We start from the raw sequence: 24,320 nt of genomic DNA, 5'->3' as shown, positions 1-24,320 counted from the left end.
GGTAGGGTGCCTTGCTGGCTTATCTGGGTGTTATCTGTGCCCACTATCAGACCCCTGCACTTCAATGCCCACTCCTCATGGATTCACTGATTTTATTCAGGACTAGCAGTGTGGCTAATAAATTCAGTAGCTGTTGGGCAGAAACTAACATGAATTGCTTAGAGTTGCCTCCTTCATTTATGGACATCTTCATCATACTGTACTCATTTATCTAACCTTCCAAATCAGTGTCTGGTCAAAAATGTGACCATTTCTGTTCTCATGGTTGGAAGAGCCTGGAAGATTCAATTATGGCTGGGAGAGATGTGCTATATGGTACTCTGCGAATTTCTGCAGAATCTGCAAGATTACAGGTTCACATGGGAAGGATGTGACCTCGGCAGAGGCTCCAAGCCCAGAAGGAAGGTATCCACCCTCCTGTAATGTCAGCCTGGCTCATTTTTAGCTGTGGGGTCTGACTGGAATTCAGAGAAAGTTGTGCAGAGTTTTATCATTGATTGAGGTATTTTCAAGAAAATCTGCATTGTGAGATGAATCCGTGAGGATACTTTTCAAGTGTTTAAACATTTAAGGCAGATTGTTTTCATGTTTAAAAGAATGTGGATGTAATCACCTGCTACAGATAACTCACCCCACTTTTTAAGGAGCAGTACACCTTTCCAACACAGACCCCACGCCACTTCCGGAAAAGTCAAGTCCAAATACTGAACCCAAATCAGGTTTATGAAATTTGCCTCATTCTTCAAGGACAGCTTCTCCAGGCGCACCCAGTGAGGCCCCCCTGAAAGGGTGGTGGTCATGGAAGCTGCGGGGACTGAAAGCAGGAAAGGGCTGACCATGAGAAGGGAAATCTGGGTTGCTATCCAAGGTGCTGTTCAGTCAAAACTCATAGCTGGCCCCAACATAACAGGATCCCTGCCTCTTAGCCTCAGGGTGTGTGGCATTTGGCCCACTCGTGATTTGAACTGGAAGAGGACCTTATACTATGCAGAAACACAGACATTTCAGCGAGCCCTGGTAGGGACAGGGACTCAAGGTTTTTGCTATTTAGTCTTACCTCCTCTGTCCTGGGGCCCCAAGTAACGTGCCGTCATGGACTAAACAATCACTCATCTCTCAGGGAGCTCACCACTGACATCCGTATGTCTGGCTGCAGATATTCGAGACAATACAGGTGCCCTGTGATGAAGACTCAGGATGGGGTGGAGAGGATGCTCTTAAAAGCCTAATTTAGAGCCCAGCTGGACAACCCAAGAGCTCGGGGTTGTTCATCCTCCACTAAGCTCAATGTTACTACAAACAGTGACAGCCTCCAGGGAAGGGAACGATTCCCCCAAATCAGTGTTCATTTCACACCAAATCTCTGTAAAAAGCTGTGGATGGTCATTATTTTTCTGGGATTCCTTATTAACCAATTGGAGTACTCTATAAAATGCTGTAAATGTTTTGAATCTGAACTTAAGAACAATAGAGAAACAAAATAATCTTGTTTTGAAATAAGTTTAGCTTTATGCACAATAACAGCCCTGACTGCTGATGCTGGGAAAAATACCAAATTAAACTCTTGAAACTATTGTCTCCTTTAATCCTTCCATAAACCCCTGGTTTTATTATCATGGTAATATTACTAACCATATCTGACTGATGAGGAAGCTGAAGATCCTTCAGATTAAACTTCTAGTGAAAAGCAGAAACATGGTGACTCAGGTTCCTTGGATGCCAAAGACCATGTGCTGGGCACTGTCCCCCCAGCCATGTTTTCACGGGAATGCCTCCGACGATGAGAATGATTTATCCATTCAGAATGGCCCAGATTTGCAGGGCCTAGATTCAAAAGTCCTTGAAGTAATGCCAGCAGAAACCATGAGCTCATAAAATGTTAATAATAGGACCCCAGCTAAGGAATCTAGCTTGGGGGCTCAAGTGAATCCAACAGACTGGGTTTAAAGTCTCAGCTCAGCCACCTGCTGGTCTTTGGAGAAGTTGCTCCTCCTCTCCAGACTCAGCGTCTTCGTGGGGATCGTAGAAGTATTTCCTGATGGTGCCACTGGGTAGAAGAAATGGAGCAGGTGAGGGGCACACGATCATGAGCTTTTTTCTATTTCTATTAAGTTTTTTGAGGCCTAAGCTTCTTGTCATTAGCACGTTCGCCTTTCTGTTTTCTGAAAAATTAAAATTACAGTTTATGGCAAATACCATCAAATATTTGAATAATTGCAAAAGTTAACTCTGCAGACAAAGTTGATTCTACTGTGCACGCTGGACTGAAATGTTTGACAGATGATACATGAACTTTACTGAGGCCTACAAAGCCAGTTCAGTGTGTCGATGTACTGTTTAGAAAGGCTTGGGCCATGCTGTAGTAGAAGGAGTGACCGTCAAAGACCGCAATGCAAGCCATGAGGATTTCATAGATTATTCTCCTTAATATGAAAGGTTTAAGTCTTGTGAACATTCTAGAATTCTTGAACATTCTGGAGTCATTTGATAGTAGGATTCGAAAGGCCCTTAGACATCAGCCAGGCCAAGCCTCTCGTTTAATAGCTGGAGGTTTCCGAGTCCAGAGACAGAAATGACTTGCTCTAGTCCAGGCGCCTGGGAGAAGTACGCTCAGCATCATTTTTGAAGGGTAGGGGCGGTGGTGAAATTTTGTGTCCATTTTATTAAATAGCTGTCAATCATTCTGATGACTGGCTTCAGGACTTTGAAGACCTGTCGCTCTATGCCCAGCACCCAGCAGTCTTGTGGCTCTGAAGGCCAAAGGGTGACCGGTTTTCTCCTCCCCCAACTGGGATCAAGTAGTCTCAGAGCTGAGAAATGGTCTCCTTCTCCTGGCCTGGCTGTGCTCCAGAGAGTACACTGCACATCCTGAAGGTGCTGGGGCTACCTGAAGGGGCATCTTTCTCAAACAGTTTTGATGACTCGGTTTGGGCCAGGCCTGTGAGCAGCGTGTCCCAGGGTGACACTGTGTCTCTGCTTCCCAGAGGCAGAGATGCAGCAATATCAAGGCAGCCAAAGCCTGGGCCAGGATCCAGGAGCAGCTTTTTGGAGAGCTGGGCTTGTGGAGCCAGATGACAGAAGTCACGCCCTGCTCCAAGTGGGAACTCGACTGGAGAGAGGGACCAGCTCGCATGAGGAAACGCATCAGACGCTTGTCCCCACAAGAGGCCCTGCACCCAGGAAGGCTCAAGGTAGGATTTAGTTGCAGCAGGACAGTGATGGTTCCAGGCAGGACATGCGTAGTTAAGTGGCTCTTTTTCTCATCTCATCAGGCAGAGGAGGTAATGTTTGCAGTTAAATGTAGGAGGAGTCCCATAGTTTATTCTTGATGTCATTTAGCAGAAGAAAATAGTCACTGACCCTCCAAGGTACATAGAGGGGATGCTATAACTATAGCCTAAATGCATAAGTGGTGAATGAATGGGTGAGTGGTGCATATTTGGATGCTGGTGTTTGGAAAGAGCCAGGCGATGGCCATTGTCTGTTTGCACAAGAGCTTTGTCATTGAACAGTCACAACCTGCACTGCTCAAGCAAATCCCATAACCGTTTTACAGTGAAAATCTCTTGAACTCAGCTATTCCTGCAAGCTCAAGCCCCTGACCCACTCATTCCAAACAATGTTAAAGCTGTACTGGCCTCCCAAGCAACAGAATCTGGGTAGTCCCTGGGCGATGTTCTAAGGAAGCTTGAACTGGGTCATCAGATTCACATTTTACCTCTTAAAGGACAGGAAGCCAATTGAGTTCATTTGGTACTGGGTATAGAAAAATCTTTTAATAGATTTTCGTGTCCTCATTGAACAATCATCATTTAAAATATTCTAAAAGGCAGCCTACCAAACACTGGAATGCTGGATATTTCCAAGTTACAGTGTTGAGTTTCTTTTCTAATCTATAACCCCAGCATCTTTTATCCATGCTAAAAATCCTATATAAAACCTAATGAAAAAATATATTTCTTTTATTCCATGGACACTTGTATTTTTTAAGTAGTGTCGATAAACATCTGGTATTTTTCCCTCAATATATGTCTTAGGAATGAGAGACAGGAAATAAGCAGCCTGCTCACTGTGCTGGTGACAAAGCCAAAGGCTGGCTATGAATTCTGGTCTCTGGTCTCTAGGGTGGTCCAGCCCCAGATCCTCTCCTGTCCTCTCTCCAGGGTAGCCCACACACAGACATCCAGGATGCTATTTAATTCCATCTTGGCATCACCTTTAGTCATTACTGTAAATCCTACTTAATGGAAGATTGTGGGTTTTTTCCCCTTTGACTCAGGAACATTAATACTTGCATTTTATTGTGGTCCTTTAGGATTTAGCATTTCTCTCCCCTTCCATCTCAGTCTTAAGTAATTTGAAGGGGTTGCATATATGCCTGTTTGTTTGTGAATCTGTAGATTGGGGGGGAGGGATGTATATGTAGCATCCAGGATTCAATTTCTCTTTTCTCTGTTCTTATTTTAGGAAAGTCAAGACAAAAATGTTGATATTTCTCAAACAAATGCTGAAAACCAAGGTATTTAGTTGATTAATTTATCTATTTTCTTTAATAATTGAACCAATTATTGCTTTTATTCAATACCTTATTAAAGTTATTAAATTGTTATCTTGGAAGAAAAATGCTGCAAGGCTAGAGTAGGCAGCACTAAGGCTCTTTTCATTACTGTGTTTCCAGAATAAAAAAGGAATCTATTCCAGACCTAGACACTCTGTTAGAGGAAGAATTTTGTAATAAGGTTGCAATAATACTTTTGGGAGCAAATTGTCCTGTCAATTTGCTATGTTAGAGTGACCTTAGAAGCGTTCCCAGACAACTCAAACACATGTTCAGTGAGTGACAGAAAAAACATGGGAGGAAAATAACAAAGGTCTTAGAGTAAAAAAGCATGGAATAAATATTTAATACTTTTTACACTGAACTCTGCTTATGAAAATGATAGATACAAGTCATTATTTTTTCCCAAATTTGAAGAAAGTGCTTGGAGTCATTTTTTGTGTTAACGCTGATTCTTTATCTGTGTAATTCTCATGGAAGAATTTGGTTGAGTTGACTTGCTAAAAATTTAGGGTTTATTTTTAGAGATCATTTTGGCATGAACACATCCAAACGCACACACAGACACACTGGCACATGCATACACAAATTCAAATTTTCTGTGTTTTCACCAAACACCCTGTCTTGGTTTGAACACTCCCTGTCTGTGAGTTTCCTGGTACCCTCAGCTGCAGCCGTGTCCTCCCTTCAGCCCAGTGATAGCATCTTCGTGTTGATCAAGCTTGTCTCATTTACTGCCTGAGTAATGGTCTTCACACTCAGCTTGCTCCCTTGCCAGACTGCAGTAACGCAAGCCCAGAAGTGAGGATCTTGCACTCACATCCTATGGTGATTTGGGGGTCCCAATGTGGACTTGGGCCGACATTGTAGTAACTGTCTGCCTCTCTTCTCTCCACGCCAAGCCCTACAACACTAGCATCAGAGTGAGTGGCTGCCTGCTCTACCTCTCAGAGGCAGGGTTACAGAGAGTGCAGTGGTGGAAAGCATGCTTGATTTTATGTGGACTTGGCCATGGGCTGCTGTTTCCCCTCATCCCAGACATGCAGAGCCCCTGGCATCTATGGCCTGGAGGCTCCTTGGTGCTGCCAGCATGAACCCTGAGTGTGGAGCTCAGCCAAGGGAGGAGAAAGGGCCTGTGGCTCTCCCCGCTGTGCCTTCCCAGGTGCCTGTTCCTACAGGAATGTTTTCCCTGCATGGGGGAAAGCTTATGATGGCTGGCACTGTGAGCAGCAGACACTTTCACTCATCCAGATGTGAGACTCCCAGGTGAGAAGTAGATCAAAGAGGTGAGCTTCTTGGCACGGAGAAAATGGCACAGGGCTTTGCACTCATGATATGCCTGCTTCAGGCAGGTGGGTGCTCAAGACGTGGGTGAAAGGGAAGGGTCCAGAAACCCACAGTTACATGCTTAGCTTGACCCCAAATGTCCCTGCCCAGGAGTGTATCCTTTAGAAAACATGATGTGCACACAAATGATTGCAGTACAGGGCATGCATGTTAGTGCAGACGCAGAAACCATCCTTATCTCTAAAAAGTAGGAGATGGGTTAGTTGATTATGAAATGGCCACATAACAGAATATTTCACAGCCATGTAAATTGTTCAAAAACTTTAAATGGAATTGGAAAGTGCTCACGATGTAATCTTGAATGAAAAAATATTAGAGAAGAAAAACTGTAAATACAGTGTCATTCTTATCATGTCAAAAAATTATGGGTTTATGCATATACATATATGTATAGAAAAGATAATGGAAGTAAATCAACCAAATCGTAAACAGCCAAACAGCCTAGAGATTAAGAGAACAGATCCCGGACTCAGAGGGACTTTGTTCAGATTCTGCCTCTAGTTCTTAGTAGTCATGTGTTTTAGTCCATTTCTGTTGCTTATAACGAAATACCTCTAACTGGGTGATTTATAAAGAAAAACTAAATTTATTGCTTACAGTTTCTGAGGCTGGGAAGTCTAAAGTCCAGGGAACACACCTGGTGAAGGTCTTAGTGGTGGTGACAGTAATGGCAGGGCATCACATTGTGAAAATGGCAGAGCAGAGAAGACAGAGAGAGAGTCAGACAGACTGTCCTCTTTAAAGTCCTCAGAACCACACCCCTGACCACCATTTTTAATTCATTCACTATGGCACGGTCCTACAAGCCAATCTCCTCTTCAAGGCTCCACCTTCAATCACCATAACAAGATTTTCCACCCTCTTAACAGTCACAGTGGAGACCAAGTTTCTAATACATAAAACTTGGGGGACACAATTCAAGCTGCAGAGAGTTTTGGGGGGACATAATTCAATCCACTACACCATAAGGTCTTGGGCAAAATGAAGCCCCTTTCCATTTTCCCGTTGTAAAGTGAGGATAAAACAGTATCTACAACCCAGGCAGGACTAGATGGAAGGATGTCATCAGAAGTGTCTGGCACAGAGAGTGCTTACTAAATGGGAGCTGTTATTATCACAGTCTCTGGGTGCATGGGTGATATTTGTCTTGTGCTTTTCAAAGTTTTTTACAATGAGAAGATATTCCTTCTATAATTACAAAACAAAACAAAACACTCTTTTAAAATTGTGAACAAGGAGAACTTCAGAAAAAGCAGATCCTGGGTGAGACTCTAAGGAGTTGCTTTACTGATTAATGAGGGCAAGTTTTGAACGGTTGCCCTTTGGTTGGTCACTTGAGAGCTGCAGAGGAACAGGCCTGGTGCGCCTGGGCCCTCTGGGTGCATCAGCCGGAAGGTGTGATGGACACTCCGCTGGCTCAGGCAGTGGTGGCCACCTTCAGAAGCAAGGAAGGGCACACGAGGAGATCCACACTGTCCTCCGCCACCCTGAAGCCCTGCAGTTCCTCTTAGTGATGAGGTACATGCTGTGGCCATCCCTTGTGATGTGGGGTGGCTCATGCCAAAACCAGTGTCCCTTTGTGCTGCTGCAGGTGAGCTGGCACCGAAGGAGGCTGAGGGCGAGCTGGACGAGGTGGCGGTGGACTGCACCCAGCTGACATTCTTCCCTGCTTTACACGAAAGTCTGCACTCAGAAGATTTCTTGGAACTGTGTCGGGAAAGACAAGTTATTTTACAAGAGCTTCTTGATCAAGAAAAGGTAATATACCCCATCAGGGTTATTCTTTAAGATTTCAGACAGAAGGGAACCAAGCTTGTTTCACTGACGTGGGGAGGAAGATCTCCTTTGGCTATAAAAACTGTCAACTAAATAATTGGTGAGTGAAAGGATCAGGCTCCCCGATCCAGGGCCAGGACCAGGGCCAGGGTGCAAATGGGAGTCTACACGCCCTGCATCGAAACATTTAAAAGGTGTAACAGAAGCTAACAAACTGTTGAATGAAATTTGCTCTAACTTACTACCTTGACCTTCATAACAATCTGAGAGGCCAGTTTCAAGTTGAGAATTCTTGACCTTCTTGTAGTCTGACCACCCTGAGGGGTCCATGCCACACCTTGAGGGGCCCTGCGTACACATTTGAGCATTCCAATACATATGTCCCAGTTGTCCCCACACCTTGACCTCCCTCAGCTAATGTTTAGGCCTAAGCGTAGGCACACTTGTGGCATTGTCAGTCCTCAAAAGGGTGGCCATGGAGCTGAACTGGGCACAGGTCCAGCAGACAGGCTAGGGGCCAAATAGTGAGAAATCCAGGGTCCTGCATGCCTGGAGCTGAGTTGGAGAAGCCCAGGCACTCAGTGTGCATGTCCTCTTGGCATGGCCGGAGGAGGGCCAGCGGCGCCTCCCTAAAGTGTGGAGCCCAGAGTAGGACCCTGTTACTCAAGTCTAAGAATGACACGAAAGATGAAGCCCATGTCTTAGAGTAAAACTGATCTGGGTCCAAATCCCAACTTGGCCACATACTAAACAGTATATTCCCCAACCTTTGTGAGCCTCGGTTTTCTTATCTTTAATATAGAGCTGATGGCCACCATTTCCTAACAATACAGTCAGGCTTAACTGGGATATGGAAGTAAAGGGGTCTGATAATTCAGAACCAGGAACATGTGAGGTGCTCGTTAAAGACTAATTCTCTTCCCTTTCCAAAGGTTGAGTGGTTTAGGGGCTGGTGGACCTCGGGTCTCTCAGGTGAACAGGTTTTTTAGTTGGATGCAAGTGAAGGAGATGCCCCAGCAAAATAGGGGAGTGGCGGAGATGGGGGTGGGGGGCAGCGAGCCATGGAGTACTAGACAGAGACAAGTGCAGGAGAGCTGGGGTGGGTCTGGCCCCTCCAGGATGACAGTGGATCGAAACCAAGGCCCACTGAGGGAATGGCCTGGACTTCCAGGAGCAAGTGATGAGCTCAGAAAGCCTGGGGTGGGCAAGAGCAAGTGGCAGAAACTGAAGCACGGCCCTTCATGAAGCAGGCTCCTTGCAGAGACGCCCGGAGGACGGTGAGCTGGGATTTGCTCTTTCCAGAATTACCTGACAAATGAACATTTGATAAATTCACATTCACTTCATTTTGATTATGGAAGTAATGCATGTCTATTGTGTGAAATTTTAAAAAATGGATATTAAGATGTATATACAACACACATATCTCCATAATATCCAGCTGCTGAGGACTAACAGCTGGTAAGTTGGGATGTATCAATATATTAACATACTCATATAGGTAAATGGATATTTACTAAATACCTAGTGCATTGGAAAAGCAGCTAAATGATCAATGCTTTCTTTCTATAAAAACTTTCCTTTGCCTTATTATGCCCTTAAAGGGTTATATAAAGCAGTGACTCTCACCTGGGGGCAACTTTACCCCCAGGGGACATTTGCTAATGTCTGGAGACAGGTTTAGCTGTCATGACTGGGGCAAAGGGGAAGTACTAGTATCTAGAGGCCAGGATATTGCTAAACAAGCTACAGTGTCTGTAGCCCAAGGGTGAGAAACTGATATGAAGGGTGTGTGTTTAACAGATACCAAGTCCCAGCTGTTCCTTCCTACCTTCCTGACAAAAGAGGAAAGGTTGGATGACATGCTGGCTCCACATTGATTGGTTCTTTTCCTTGTTTTGGTAAGAGGAGCACAATGGCAGTGCTTCGTGCTGGTTTTTCTATCACTGCCCTAGCAATAGAAACATACTTAGTGATTTAAAACAACACTCATTGGTCATCTCAAGCTGGGTGCATGGGGCTCAGCAGGTGCTCTGCCTACCACTTCCCAGGGCCTTCTGCCAGGTGCTAGTGGGGCTGCGTTCCTCTCCAGTGGCTCTGGGGGTGCACCCCTTCCCAAGCTCAGTCAGGGCTGGCAGGCTGCAGCTCCCTGCTCTGTAGGTCCCAGGTCCTGTGTGCTTGCTGGCCATTGGCAGGGTCGTTCCCAGCTTCTCGGGATGCACACATCCCTTGCCTTGTGGCCTCACCCACTGTATTCAGATCCGGGTACGGCAGTTGAGTCCTTGCCCTGTGAATCTTTGCTGCCTTCCGCCTCATCTGCCCCCTGCCTCCCTCTCTGTCACGTCGCTCCAGCCCACTCTCCTACCTTCCTCTTCTGCTGCTAAGGACTCGGGATTACACTGGGCTCACCAAGCAATCCAGGATAATCCCTCTATTTTAAGGTCAGCTGATTCATAACCTTGACTGAATCTGCACAGTTTCTTCAGAACAGAACCTGGATTAGTATTTGATGGGATAACCAGGGATGAGGCTCTTGGGGACATCATGTCCTCCCCTTCTGAGGAAAGACTCTGCAGATGACCTAACTCCTGAATGCTTCTGAGGCCGGCCTATGGGTGCCATCCCTGACTGGGTAGGGCTGAGGACAGGGTCTGGAGTTTACAGTCATGGCCAAGAGAGTCCCAGCCCTGGGCTCTTGCAGCTGCCAGTGCCCTTGACATTTGTCCTGTGTCAGAGTCTTGCTTTTGCTGATTGTCCCACTCAGTGACATTTCTCTCAGGGGTCTTGTTGGGGGGGTGTCTGAAGCCCACGGGTTTCTGACCTTCCCCACCCCTGAGGCAGGACAGAAGCAGGAAGAGGCTGTTCTGCCTGCCCTATCCTGTACTTAAGCATCAGTCTCTCTAGGCTCGCTGTCACTCAGCAGGAAACTGTCAGAAACACCACATGCTGTTTGCTGTGGCAGCAGGGATCCCCAGGATGTGCAGACAGGAACATGGCAAACCCAGCAGGGTGGGGAGAGGGGAGCGGGAGCTGTCCTGCTTCCACTTAGCGCCTGGTGTCTCTGTACCTGCCAGGAGGGCCAGCCCCGGGAGCCCAAGTGAGTGTTGGGAGGCTGGGCAGCCGCACATTCCAGGTGATTCTTGCCATTCTCTGGACATTTGCTCTTTGCACGAATCATTTTGATTTGTCTTGTTGTGTTGTACTTGTTGACTCTGGTTTTGTGCTAGATTGTGGAAGAGGCTGGCTCCCAGGCCAGCCTGTGATGCTCCACAGTCAGTGGAGCTGAACCTCTGGCATATGCTCTTGGAGAAGCGGGCCAGGGGAGGTGGAACCGGCCTGAGGGACCCTGGGGTGGGGACGGGTGGGGACCACAGGCATGGGTTCTGCATCCCACTTCCACCACCTACAGGTCCACTGACTTTGGGTAAGTAGTGGAAACATTCCTGAACCTCGCTTCATTTATTTTCAGAATGGGTTACACTTGTCCCACCAGTTTGTGGCAAAGATCAATGAGGCACTGTGTGTCCCTGCCTGATACCCTGTGCCCTGCATGAAGGGGGCTCCGGCAGCTTGTACCTGCTATTATTACTGCGGCTGTTGCTGTTCTTCAACAGTACCTTAGGACTGTTCTCACACTCTGAGAAGGAAGGAGGAGTGTTGTAAGAACCCTGGGACCTAGGACGTGGCCCTGAGGAAGTGAGAAAGGGCCTAGGGGAAATGATGAAGTGCTCCTCTTTACAACTGGCTTTCTGTGGTTCTGGGGTGCTGCCATGAGGCAAGGAGCTACCTGTGTTGGAGAAATGCTGTGGTGAGTGCTTAGGCAGAGTGGGAGACTCTGAGGGACTGAATGTGGTTGTCCCGCTGAGATGGTGGAGGATGAGACAGAGGGTCAAAGAGGAGCCCGTGGGACACCTGACCTGTTGGGTTGGGGCCCCTCTCAGAGTTTCAACACCCACCAAAACGTGATGTTTTGTGAGAAAGAGGGAAATGGTTGGGTTTGGAGCTTGGATTGTTGTGCACTTAAACCAAGGAGGCCTCTAAGTGTAAAGCATGAGGCAGAGAGGAGCATGAGAAAGCAGGCCCCAGGAACTAATGAATATCCGAAAATCCTTGGACTGGAGGAACGGGATACCTCTCTAGACTAGAGGGCTCATGGTGGTGCAGGCCCTGGCTGGCTGGTGGGGCCTGTGGGGCCTCTGTGGCCTGGCCCTCGTGGTGCTCCCCACACCTCCACCAGCCAGACTTAAGCAGTCCCACGCCCCTGCTCACCACTCCCCCTGCCACCCGGAAACCTTCTGGGTGAGCCTGTCCTGGTGTTCCCTATCCCCAGCACACTCTTACCCCAGGGCAGAGCTGGTGGCTCCCGGCTCTGGCCTCCCCAGCACTGTGTTCATTCCACCTCTGGTGCCCCCTATCACACAGCTCTGTAGTTCTGTCCCAGTCTGCCTGTGATTTCTTTAAAGGCAGGAGCAGGCTCAGATTCATCCTTGTCTCTTCATCCCTGACACGTAAGGTATGTGCTCTGGAAAGGTCTGCTGGACTGGACAGCACAGCTTGAAGGAATGCTGCACAGGTCAGGAGGTTGTCGGGGAGCCAGCAGGTGTGTCTGAGGGCAGAGAGGGGCTCGGTGAGGGGTTAGCCTGCCTGTAGCCAGGACCTGGTTCTGCTCTTGGGTCCCTCCCTGGGTGGACCCGGCTCTAGGAACAGGAGAAGCCTGACTAGGCTGGGGCAGGCTGCCTTAGCAAATCCAACACCACCACCCCCTGCAGGCAGAGGCCAGCCTTTTATGCCCAGGACAGTGGAGTGCACGACCTGGACTCAGAACCTCATTCTGCTATCTGTGTGTTGCTGTCATCAGCATTAATGCCAGTAGCTGGGTGTCTGAGCCCTTCCTTGTAGGCTTTTCATACAGTGTCTCATCCAGCTTCACCCTGGCCCTGTAACTTCTGTTACAAAGACGGCTCCGAAGAAGCTGCTAGGACTCGATCTTAGCTCTTCCTTTCAGTTCATGTAGTTCTTGCCTCTCTCTGTCATCTCCCAGTTCACTGTGGTGGCCAGGTTATGTAAACCCTCTCCCACCCTGTCCTTCAGCAACCTTCCTGCACCAGGCTTGGAGGCTCGCTTCAGACCCACGTGCCGCCTTTGCAACTTCTCTGGTTACTGCTGGCGCAAGTGGGCACCAGGGTTCTCACCCACTTAGCCTCTCTGCCTGGGACACAGAGCAATGGCACATGCCAATCTGTCCTCTGGCACATGGCTTAGCCTCTGGTCCACTGTGGCCTTAACCTCTGGTCAATGGTGACCTTAACTTCTGGCCACCATGGCCTTAGCCCCAGGTTCACTGTGGCCTCACCCCTGGTCCACTATGGTTTCTTGTCAAGGACAGGAACTGGAGCTGAAGAAGGAAGGAAGGCTGCACTGACCTTTGAGCCATGAACATGTTTAAGCAAATATTCAGAAAGTTTGCCCAAGGCAGGTGTGTGTGTGTGTGTGTGTGTGTGTGCACGCGTGTGTGTGTATGTGTGTGTGTAGGGATATCCTCTGCATTTTCTGGGCTGGTATCATGGTCCTGTGCTGAGACATTCTGTAGCAAGCTTTGCTGTGAGCTGAGAGTTCCCCCGATTCAGACGTCTCCATGAGACCTTGTTGGTCTTGTGCTTTTTCTAAATTTCTGGGTGAAGCACACCCACAACAGGGGTGTGGTGGGGGTGTGTCCATGCTCTGACCAGAGTCCCTGGCTCCTACTCCCCAGATATCTCAAAAGTGCTTGCCAGACACATAGCCCAGGAGATTCTCCAGGGCATTACCTCCTTCCGGGCGACTCGTCCCTGCCAGAGGCCTCTTCCAGAGGCCTGCTCAGGCCCTGGGGAAAGCTGATAGCCCAGGAGCGACAGGGTGGCCGCAGCTTAACTCATTCCTTTGTGCGAACATCAGAGTTCTGCTGGCCTCCAGCGGTACCTGGAACGGTAATTACTCAATTATTCTGTGCCACTTTTGCATCATTGGTGAATGATTCCCAGAACCACAAACGCATTTCTCTGAAAACAGCTCCATTTGACATGAGAAGTGATTGATTTAACGCATGTTAATTGTGGGCCTGTGTCAGTCACCACGTGGTTGGGGATGGTTCCTCATACCCCTCCATGCAGCTGCCAAACCCAGTCCAGAGTCAGAACTCAAGTGAGGATTTGTTTTTGCTGTTATTCTCTTTGATTACATGAAAAATTAAACATCTGATTTTTTTTCATACTAACTCAATGCAAGGTATGCATTTGACCTTGGTAGAAATGACTAGCTCAAGGGGAGATATTTTTGCCCTGGACAGCAGAGAGTGGTGTCTCCTGTAAGCTCTTCTGAGGTACATTTAGCTGTGGCCATTTGTGGAACCTTTCTACGTAGTAATTTCCTGTTTGAATGAAACACCATGCCTTTTAAAATGTAGAGCTGCACAAATTGTCTCTACTTAATACCTTCTGAGACCCTCTTTGCAATACTTTGTACACAAGGCCACTTTTGAACTGGCCCTGTGGCTTCCCTAGGCTTGCCTCCATCACCCTTGCACATACACATGTGCATGCACATGCACATATACACATGTGCACAATTCACGCATACAGGCACATGTGTGCACCCATGCACATGTACATATGCATGCACATACTTACACACAGGCACATGCAAAAAACATACATATGTGCACACACGTGCATACACACCTGACTTTTTTTTTTTTTTTTTGTCTTTTTTTTTGTGACTGGTCGCACCGCGCTCAGCCAGTGAGCGCACCGGCCATCCCTGTATAGAATCCGAACCCGCGGTGGGAGTGCTGCTGCACTCCCAGTGCCGCACTCTCCCGAGTGCGCCACGGGGTCAGCCCCACACCTGACTTTTTACTCTAAATGTATTCCCCCAACATTCTTAGCTGGTTCAAGACTTCATGCCTTTGAATGTTCCTCCCCTTTTTCTGTCGTCTTAATTCCTAACCCAGCCTTGGGGTCACCTCCTCAGGAACTATTTCTCTGATATCACCTCTCTGCCCCCCTTCCCTCTCAGTCTGGGTGAGGCCTCATCCTCTGTGCTCCCAGAGAGCCTGTACTCCCCCACCACACTGTGCCGGCAGAGCTCATGTTTGTCTCTCTCTGCACTGTTTGACCGTAAACATCTTCAAGGCATGTTTTATTTCTCTTCGTGCCTGTTTCCCTCTGCATGGAGGTGCATGCTAAACCCTCTTACATATCTATTAAATAAATGAATGAACAAGTGGGTGAGTGAATGATTAGAAAAGTGCTCCCATCAGGTGACACCTCATCTTTCTTAGACCTGCGGGTGCCCCTGGGTCAGTTTCTCAGTGTGTGGTCTTCAGATTGCCTGCTTCAGAATCTTCTGGGCTGCCTAAAAAAATGCAGAGTCTAGGCCCCCATTCTGCACCTGTTGAATAGAAACTTCTGCAGATGTAGCCTGGGAATATGAATTTTATCAAACTGCCGGGGTGACTCTCATACATACTAACTTTTCAAATAAATGCCTGAGATCCATGAGTCCAGGTTTTACAATGTCCAGAGCTATCCTGGCTGGAAACATGCTCCAATTTCAATCAATTTCCAACAAGCAGATCCTTAGTGAGTGCAGGTTATGGTGGGCATTGTGCTTTAAACAGTCTTTGGGACTTTCAGTATGTTTCACCTTACACTGGGGCAATGGAACAAGGGCACAGCCACTGCCATCTCCACCTCGTCTCCACATCTGCAGAGAAAGGGTAGAGGCCTGGCTGTAAACAGACTCACTTGGGGAAGTGGCACATGCAGGCAGGCAGGGGGCATCCCTGCTCCTTGTGTCAACCTGAGAAGATGTACCTACGTAAAGAGATCCATGCGTTATATTCCTCCTCATACCCACCCAATTTATATGTATGTATATAAATGGTATCTCCTTACTGTATTAATAAACATTTATTTGATTACTGGTGTGACTGAATAATCCATCTAAACATGATCAAGGTAGAAGAAGTAGATGCCAGAGATGATAGGTAGCCAACATAAATGTAATTTATATAGCTTCTCCTCTTTTTGATACTTAACTTTTTCTCAGCAATTGGTGCCTTTTTTAAAAATGAGAATACGTATTCCATATGCAAGTCCTAATAGAACGTGTTGAGAGCAAGGTCAAGGCAAGCAGGAGATGTAGGAAGAGGGACAGAAGATGAATGGGAGCAGTGGACTCACTCGCCCTCCACACAGAAGTGAGAGAATGTAACCATTAGCACAGTCACTGCTACCTCCAGTGGCCTCTCTGCACCCCAGTTTTCCACCTGTAAAGTTAGAGCATTGCTCTCAGTTGCACACTAATAATGCTGCAGGAGACTTCAGAGAGCATCCAGTTGACCTTCCTCCTTCTAGATGAGCCCACTGAGGCCTGACTTCAGGAGAATGCGTTGGTGCGAGCTTCCAGACTGTCCCAGCGGAGTGTTGACCCTTGAACTTCAGCTCCAGCATTTTGGGATTTTCAGATAAGCTGTTTGTCATCATACACAAGGCTAGGTATGGTCACCTCCTTAGTTATCCAGCCATCAGGAGTCATAATACATCATCCAGCTGATCTTAAAAAAGTTCTTATGAAGCAAAAGTTCCATTCTTTTTAAAGTGGTCGATAGAACCATGGCACAAGGGATTCTTAATCACGAGTAAACTTAGGAGTAGAGGCCTCCCAGGGCTAATTTAAATGGAAGAGCAGATAATAGTTCACTTGGGTTCATTTTCCCATTTTTAAAATGCCATTTCTTTTCTAGCAGAATCAATTTTTAAGCTATTAACCCAGCTCTCACCAGACATTTTTCTTGTGGTTTGGTTTATTCTGGTTGTTATTTAAGTCTCCCCGAAGGGAAGCCAGATCACAGGCATGTGCCCTGAGACCCTGTGGCAGGCACTGTGGAGGTTGTGGTGGGATCTGGTACCACGGGAATAAGAGATTTTGGAGGTGCGGAGGCCAGGGCTTGTGCCACAGCTCCCATCTCATTGGGCAAACTCGAGGATGAAGACTCTTCTGAGTCTCATCTGTAGAAGGTACAACAAGAGAAAAAGTTTAAAGAGCCTGGCATAACCCTCCTCACAGTGCTGCTGGGAGTGCAAATTGGCGCCACCTTGCCGGAGGGCAATCTGGTACTAGCTGTCAAAATTTAAAATACCCACACTCTTGACTGGCAGTTCTGCCTCTGGGAATTAATCCTGCAGATTTTCTTGTGTGTTCAAAGTGACATATGTACAAGGATGGTCACTGCAGCAGCACTTGCTGTGTCAAAACATCTGAAAGCAACCCAAATCAATGGGGGTTGGTCAGATAAGTTGTAGGACATCCACGTGGAAGTAGTCTGCATCTGTAAATGAGCGAGACAGTGCTAGGAACAGTGATTTGGAAGGATCCCCAGGATGGGTGGTTAAGGGAAAAGACTAGATGCAGAACAGTAAGTATATGAATATGTTTTTGTGCGTGTAAAGAAGCCATTATGTATGAAACATGCTATGTATCCATAGGATCTCTTTGGAAGATCATACCATAAGGGACTAACGGTGGTTGCCCCTGGGGAAGACTGAGAGGGAAGCTGGGGGACTCTGCTCAGTTGCCCAAATCCCAAAGTAGACATTTATCCTCAATCCTTCCTATTCTTTTCCTTTCCTTTCCTTTCTTTTTTTCTTTGCTTCTTTTATCTTTTCTTTCCTTTCCCTCCCTCACCCCTCTTTCCCTCCTGCCCAGCTTCCTGCACTCAGTGCAGCAGCAGGTCACTCAATTCTTCAGCTTCTTGTTTCGATACACCCACTTCTCTCCCTCCCCTCACTGCCACCCCATCCCGGGCCAGCTCCTGCCCACAGACCACTGATGGGCACCCTCCTTCCACTCCTGACCCTTTCAACCCATTCTGCCCCCAGCAGCCGGCACCATCTTTCAGAAGGAAGCCCCCCATGGCTTTCTGTTGCAACCAGAGTAAAACCCAGTGGCCTTATTAAGGTGTCTGCCAGCCCCTCACCCCTGTGATCAGAGCCTTTCCAACCTCACCTCAGCCCTCCTGGCCTCTTTTCTGCTCCCCAAATCTGCCCTTCCTGCCTCTCGGCTCTGAACTAGATGTTCTCTTTTCCTAAAATGCTCTTCTAGAAGCTTCTCTGTGGCCTCCCATTTCCACCCTTCAAGTCTTAGAGGCTGTATAAAATTGTGTCTTCTCCAGGTCTCTCTCCATCTCACCACCATCCTGCTTTTTCTCTCTCAGCAAATATCACCATTTGTAATAGCTTGTTGGTTGAAGTGTGTGTCTGTCTGTTAGTCGTCTCCCCCCACTGGGTTTTAAGCCCCTTGAGGGTGGGGCTCTTTTTATCTCATCCACTCTGTATCCCCAAAGCCGGGCTCCGTGCCTGGCATGGAGTAGGTGTGAACCCACAGCTGTTGAGTAGATGGCCGTCTGGATGAATGGATGCGACTGGAAATGAGTCTATGGTGGGCTCTGTGGCTTGGAAGGTGGTTTGAGGACTCAGGAGAAACTGGACTCAGGAGAGGCTGAGAGAGCCAGCTGCAGCAGGAGTTACAAGAACCAAGACTCTCAGCGGCTCCTCACTGAGGAAAAACAACTCTTCCCTGACCTGCCCTGGTGCCTAGTGGTTAGCGCTTATCTTGGAGCAAAACTCTCCATGAGTCTTAGCCTTCTGGCTGAGGCCCCGGCTTTGACTAACCCCCCCTGATGCAGGAGCTAGAGAACTGATGTTCAGGGCCTGCTTTCGGACGTCACCACTGTGGGCTCATCGCTGCTCTCGAGGGCGAGCAGGGAGCTTAGCTTCAGTCCTTGGATGTGCCACTTTCTAGGTGACTGATGTTTGGTGAGACCCTTATCTCCTGGGGCCCATTTTTTTGTTTTTCACTTCTGCTTTTGTAGAACCTGAATTAGCACAGAGTTACCCTGAGACATGGAGAGCATGGTCCCTCTGGGCCCCATCTTCATTTTTCACCCACTTGTCTCTGCAAGGACTTATTCCACACAGGACTCACTAAGTCCTCACTACATGCAGGACTCTGGTCACACCAAGATCACAGGTCAGATTCCTGGGAAGCTAACCAGGAGCCAGAGGTGTGGGTGCAGGAAGTCTGTTGGGAGTGAGGGCCACAGGGCTGGGCCCATGGAGAAGTGTGACTCCAGTGTAGTCTCAGCAAAGGCCTCTGCTGGGCCCATGGAGCTCCAGCTCTGGGATGGCTCTTCAGAGCTGTGCTGACTTGAGACAAAGAGGCTAAGCCTTTGTACTCCACAGTGACCAGTTGTTGGGTACAAACTACCACTGGAAAGGGGACATGACCTTGGGCCAGGTGCTCTTTAGCAGAGGCAATTCTGGAAAGCTGCCAACATTTCCAGCAGTTTCAGACAACAGTTGCAGTCTTGCATTTGGGATTCTGGGCGACCTGGTCCTAGCCCTGGCTCAGACACTTACCAGCTAGTCCCTGGACATTCTCCTTATCCTCTGTAACTGAGGGATGCCTTGTACCTGGTAAATGTTCCTTGCTGTTAACCGCAGAAAGCTTTCCATGGTGGGGGTGAGGGTGGGCTTGGATAAATTAAACAAGTGCGCAGGGTGCTGGGTGTAGAAGTACCACACAGGCTGCAAAGAGCAGCACAGCTCTGGGCAGCTGTACTGTCACTCGTGCACAGCACTACTCTCACATCCATGACATGTAGTGGGTGGCCGGTCACTGCCCTCCTGTCATCCGCAGGAATCATGGGCATGCTTCACGTGTGCACAGCCTGACTCTGGTGCTCTCTCCCTCCAGGTGACACAGAGGTTCTCCCTGGTGATCGTGCAGGGCCACCTGGTCTCAGAAGGAGTCCTGCTCTTTGGCCACCAGCACTTCTACATCTGTGAAAACTTCACACTGTCCCCCACGGGCGATGTCTACTGCACACGCCACTGCTTATCCAAGTGAGTTCTCCGCTTCTCCCAGCAGATCCCCCCGAGCCCCACTCTTCCCCCTGCCGTCTTGTTCTTCTTGTGGGCTTAGCTTTGGGCCTGGAACTGAGCCATGAGGTAAAACAGAAGAACCTTTGGGCAGAGGCCATGTGACCGTGGTTCTCCAAAGCTGAATCAGGAATGGGTAATGACGTGGCGCCCCTCATGTCTCTCCTGACATGGAATGAACCACAGGACACAGGGATCTTTCCTTAGGTTATCTGAGTCATTGAATTCAGTCGCCTAGCTTACTCATTGAACCACTTGCTAATTGCTCATTCCATGTAAGACATCAGACACTGCCCCTCATGCCCAGGCTCACGCATGCAGTTGGCAGCAAAAAACAGGTTCTCTTGGAAAGAGTTTGGAGCCCACTATCATCCTGGGATGAGTGTATGTCATGGAGGACTCTTAAAGGTTTATACCTGGAAAGGTGACCTGAGACTGGTGTGGTGAGGGAGGGCTGGCTGAGGAAGTGGTTAAGATCTGGGTCTTGCATGATGGGTGCGATTTGGGGAGCAATTTGAAGAGTCATTTTTATACCAACTAATACCAGAGGTTTGGGGCAGTAAATTCTGAGAACCTTTTTTAGAATCAAGTATGTTTGGTCTATTTGGGTTCGATCAGCAATTGTTGATCAATTCTCTTGTGTTTATAAAATACTGCCATTCAAAATCAAGCTGTGTCTGTACTTTTGCCAAAAGTCCAGTTACCACATTGTATGTTTTCATTGCTTTTGAAGCCATTTGGATGAAGATTTTTTTCATGCAGAAATAAGCCTTGCCTTTCCTGGCTAGCCAAGTTTCAGGTGGCGACAAGATAACCTCTTAGCCCGGTGGCTTTCAAACTAGCTTATATCAGAAGCACCTAGAAGGCTTGTCAGAACACAGACTTCTGAGCCCTGCCCCACCCCGGTTTAAAAAGCAGCAGGCCTGGGGTAGGGCCTGAGACTTTAAGAAGTTCCTAGCTGATGCTGATTCAACTCCTGATCCAGGACCATACTTTGAGAACTACTGATTTAGATTATTGACAGAGGAATCAGAGTCTTACTTGCCAATAAGCAAGAATGTTAACTCCTGGTTACTGTACCATTTCCAGCCTATGTCAGGAAGCAAGGTTAAAGGAGTGTGGGAGAGTAGATGTCAGTCCACCCCCCTTTGATTTAGATTTGCTTTAAAATGATTAGCATCTTTCTCTCTTCTAATTTCTATCTTTTATTCATACCAAACACTCACCAATTGCTGTGAGTCTTCTGTGCTCTTCCAAGGCTGGGGGAGCATAATTAATACTTGGCACACTCATCCCATCTTATTGCTCATGTTTTATTGATACTGATCAATATGGACAATGGGCCTGTAGACTTGTCTTTCTGAGAGCTGACGACAGCTCCCACTCCACCTCTGTGCATGGCATGCCCGTGTGATGCCTTGCATGTCCGTTGCTCCACTCTCCACCTCTGGTTTAGATTGAGGCAGTGTTAGATAAGATCTGTTTGATTAAATAAGTTGTGTTTATGAGGGACATCTAATCACAATCAAATTGACTATGTCTGCACTTTTAATAGAAGCCCAGTAGTCGGGCTGTATGTACTCACTTGCACTGGCAAGGGAGGCTCCCCATGTCTGAAAGCGTACTTTTCCAACTTGCAAGTAGTAGTAGATTGAGAACAAATTGCTACCCAGATACCATTTGGGAATTGCACAGGTGATTTTAGTCACCACACCTCAAAGAAGTGTTCATCAATTGAACTCTGGTTTCTCTCCAGGGTCTTGTTTACTGCCCTAGAGACTACTGGCACTCCTGGAGATGCAGTTCTCAGAGACAGGCTGTTAGATAATGTCAGATCAATGGGGGTGGAATCTTATTTTGACCATGGAGACTAAGGAGGATACATAAATAAGCCTGTTAAAAATAAAGCTAAGTCAACCCTGAATTGTTTCTCTAAAATACTGCCATCAAGTTGAGTACAGTTGAGCATTAGACCTTGAAAGAGGCTCTCTGATGTAACATAAAAATATCCCAGATAAAATTCAAGAACACCGCGAATTCTCCATCAGTGATTGAACTTGTGTACTTTGGAACTTTCCTCAGAAACCAAGAACTTTCTGAGAAGGTTAGCCTTTGCTTGTAATTGGTTCCCTTCTTGGCTGAGCAAGGCGGCTGCATTAGTTTTCTAGTGCTGTTAAAAACTGGGTGGCTCTAAAAGAACAGAAATTTATTGTTTCATCATCCTCAAGGCTAGAAGTATGGAATCAAGGTGCAGGCAGGGATGTGCTTTCTCTGGCTACTCTAAGGAAGAATCCTTTCTTGCCTCATCCAGCTTCTGGCATGCATGGGCACTCCCTGGTGCTGCCAGGCTTGTAGCTGAACTGCTCCAGTCACATGGTTGTCTGCTCTCTGTGTGTCTTCACATCATCTGCCCTCTGTGTGTCTGCCTCCTTGTCTAAATATTCCCTTTCTATAAGAACACCACTCATATTGGATTAGGACCTACCCTGATGTCCTCATTTTAACTTGGTTAACTCTGTAAATACCCTGTTTCCAAATAAAGTTGCATTCTGAGGCAGGGAGATTAGGACTTCAACATATGTCTTCTGGGGGCCACAATTCCACCCATAACAATGGCAGTCAAGATCACGAGGTACAGCATTTGATTCATTTGGTAGGAACCCAAACCATCCAACTGACTTTTGGTGATAGGGTACTCTTAATCAGATACTTCCTCCACATCAGTGAGCAATTTAAGCCATCATTTCTCTGTTTAATTAAACCCAACAAATATTTATTGAAAATCTGTCTTGTGCTAGGCACTATGGGTAGACTCTACAGATATAAAGGGAGAAGGTATGGGCTGAATCTAGTAAAGAGTTTATGATCTAGTGAATGATTCTGGGTATAAATTCCAGATATAATTCTGATGGTAATTGGATAACTTCAAATGTGGGGCAAATCAAAGTATATTTTGGTCCAAAATCCATTTCCACTATCTAGGGCAATGTCAACCAATATCATGCCTATAATATAATAACACTTAGCTTAGTATTATTTCCCTAATAAGAATATTAAAAGTTATGCTATGACCACCCTGGACAATGTGCATGTATATGAGAGCTGTCATGTGGTAGAACTGTGAACAGCATCCTATAAACTATGACAACAGCTCTACCTAAAGAAAACTGTGGATTGGTTGCCCCTTTCTACCCATTAACCTTGGGTGCCTGAACTTTGATTTATTTTGCAGAATATGTAGGGTGTAGTGTTATCAAAGATACCCAATCACAGCTGTGCAATTAATGCTATGTAAAACAGACCTCAGTTTGGATTTACATCAACGATCTCAATAATGTTGTATATAGTTTAGCTTTTCTGAGAATTGACGTCTGTCTGAGGGTTCCTGCCCTCTCTGGTTATTCAGTTACTACAAACAAGAGAAAAATGACTGTCTTTCCTCCTAAAAGCCCCTTGCCATTTTCCAGAGCATCCTTCCTCATGTCATCAGTGTTGCAGAGTCCTAGGTTGCAGAATCAGCCAGCACAGAATAAACTGAGGGGAGGGGAGCAAGAGGGAAAGCTCTGTAAAACCTAGGGAGCCTTTCTGCCTCAGGAGAAAAAAGAATGTCAAAGGAGCTGGTGTTTTAGAATCAGAGGGCCTGGATTTGAATCCAAGTTCCACCTCTTAATGACTGTGTGACCTTGGAAAAGTCTCATCTCCCTGGAATGCAGTTTCCTCATTTATGATATGGGAGTAAGAATAACTCATGCTTAGTAGAGGTTCATTATGAGGATCAAGTTAGACACTAAACAGGGAACTGCTTGGCAGGCTATAGAGCATGACAGTGCCTCAGGAAACATGCCCATAGCTCAGCAGATGATGCGGAGGACAGAGAGCCATGGGAAGAAGGCTTTACCTCTGCACAGTCTGCAGGGGAGAGAAAGCAGCCAAATGCACGTAAGATATAGAAGGCGTTTGCCATGGTTCCCCTAAGCACGGGCTGTGGGAGCACAGCGGTGTCGCTGTTGTCATTCCCACCAGCACCTTAACCTGTTGTCGGATCTAAGCCAGGGTAGGAAATAGAATCTCACCCAGCATGTGGCCCTCACCAGAAGCCACCAGATGCAGCACTATGCTTTTGAACTTTCCAGCCTGTATAATTGTAAGCTATACATCTTTTCTTTATAAACTACCCAATCTCAGGTTTTCTGTTATAGAAACTCTAAACGGACTACGGCAAGAACATTTTATTAGAATTTTTGTGGTCAGATACACAATTTGGAATGATGACATCACCCAGGTGTTCAGAAATGTAACTGTCTATAACTAAAATCAATTGTTTCTTAAGCCCCCATTTGTACCAATGGCGAAAAGCTCCATCTGGTTACCTCAAAGTATTTCAGTTTCTTGCAGCAGACAAATTGTTCTCTTTGGGAATAAATATTTGGACAAATTCATGATTCTCCCTTTCCCCTCCTCTCCTCTTCTCTCAGAGGAGGGGGTGCTGTGACATTTTTCAGGGAAAGTCTCCTGAGATACCCTTCATAACTATAAAGGTGGTCTCATCTCTGAACCACCTCCTGCCTCCTGCAGGCCTCCAATCATCAGAGTGGGCAGAAGGCAGGTCTCATGTCACACATGGGTCCCTACTCTGCCTTTTGCACAGGTCCCTAACC

The 24,320-nt window shown here is 47.1% G+C and overlaps 1 protein-coding gene across 1 annotated transcript in view; it reads left to right on the top strand.

Annotated features, from left to right (window-relative positions):
- The window catches only part of WDFY4 (WDFY family member 4), a 265,260-nt gene that overhangs the window by 155,339 nt on the left and 85,601 nt on the right, over positions 1 to 24,320 (top strand). Inside the window, exons 40-43 of the mRNA XM_063086948.1 lie at positions 2,985 to 3,191; positions 4,468 to 4,519; positions 7,497 to 7,663; positions 19,478 to 19,626. Of these exons, the coding sequence (XP_062943018.1) occupies positions 2,985 to 3,191; positions 4,468 to 4,519; positions 7,497 to 7,663; positions 19,478 to 19,626 (575 nt within the window). The remainder of the gene's footprint in view (positions 1 to 2,984; positions 3,192 to 4,467; positions 4,520 to 7,496; positions 7,664 to 19,477; positions 19,627 to 24,320) is intronic.

The sequence above is a fragment of the Cynocephalus volans genome, chromosome 2 (genome assembly GCF_027409185.1).
Source record: "Cynocephalus volans isolate mCynVol1 chromosome 2, mCynVol1.pri, whole genome shotgun sequence".
NCBI lineage: Eukaryota > Metazoa > Chordata > Mammalia > Dermoptera > Cynocephalidae > Cynocephalus > Cynocephalus volans.
Note: the sequence above shows the minus strand (reverse complement) of the source record. Positions and strands in the feature narration are given on the sequence as shown.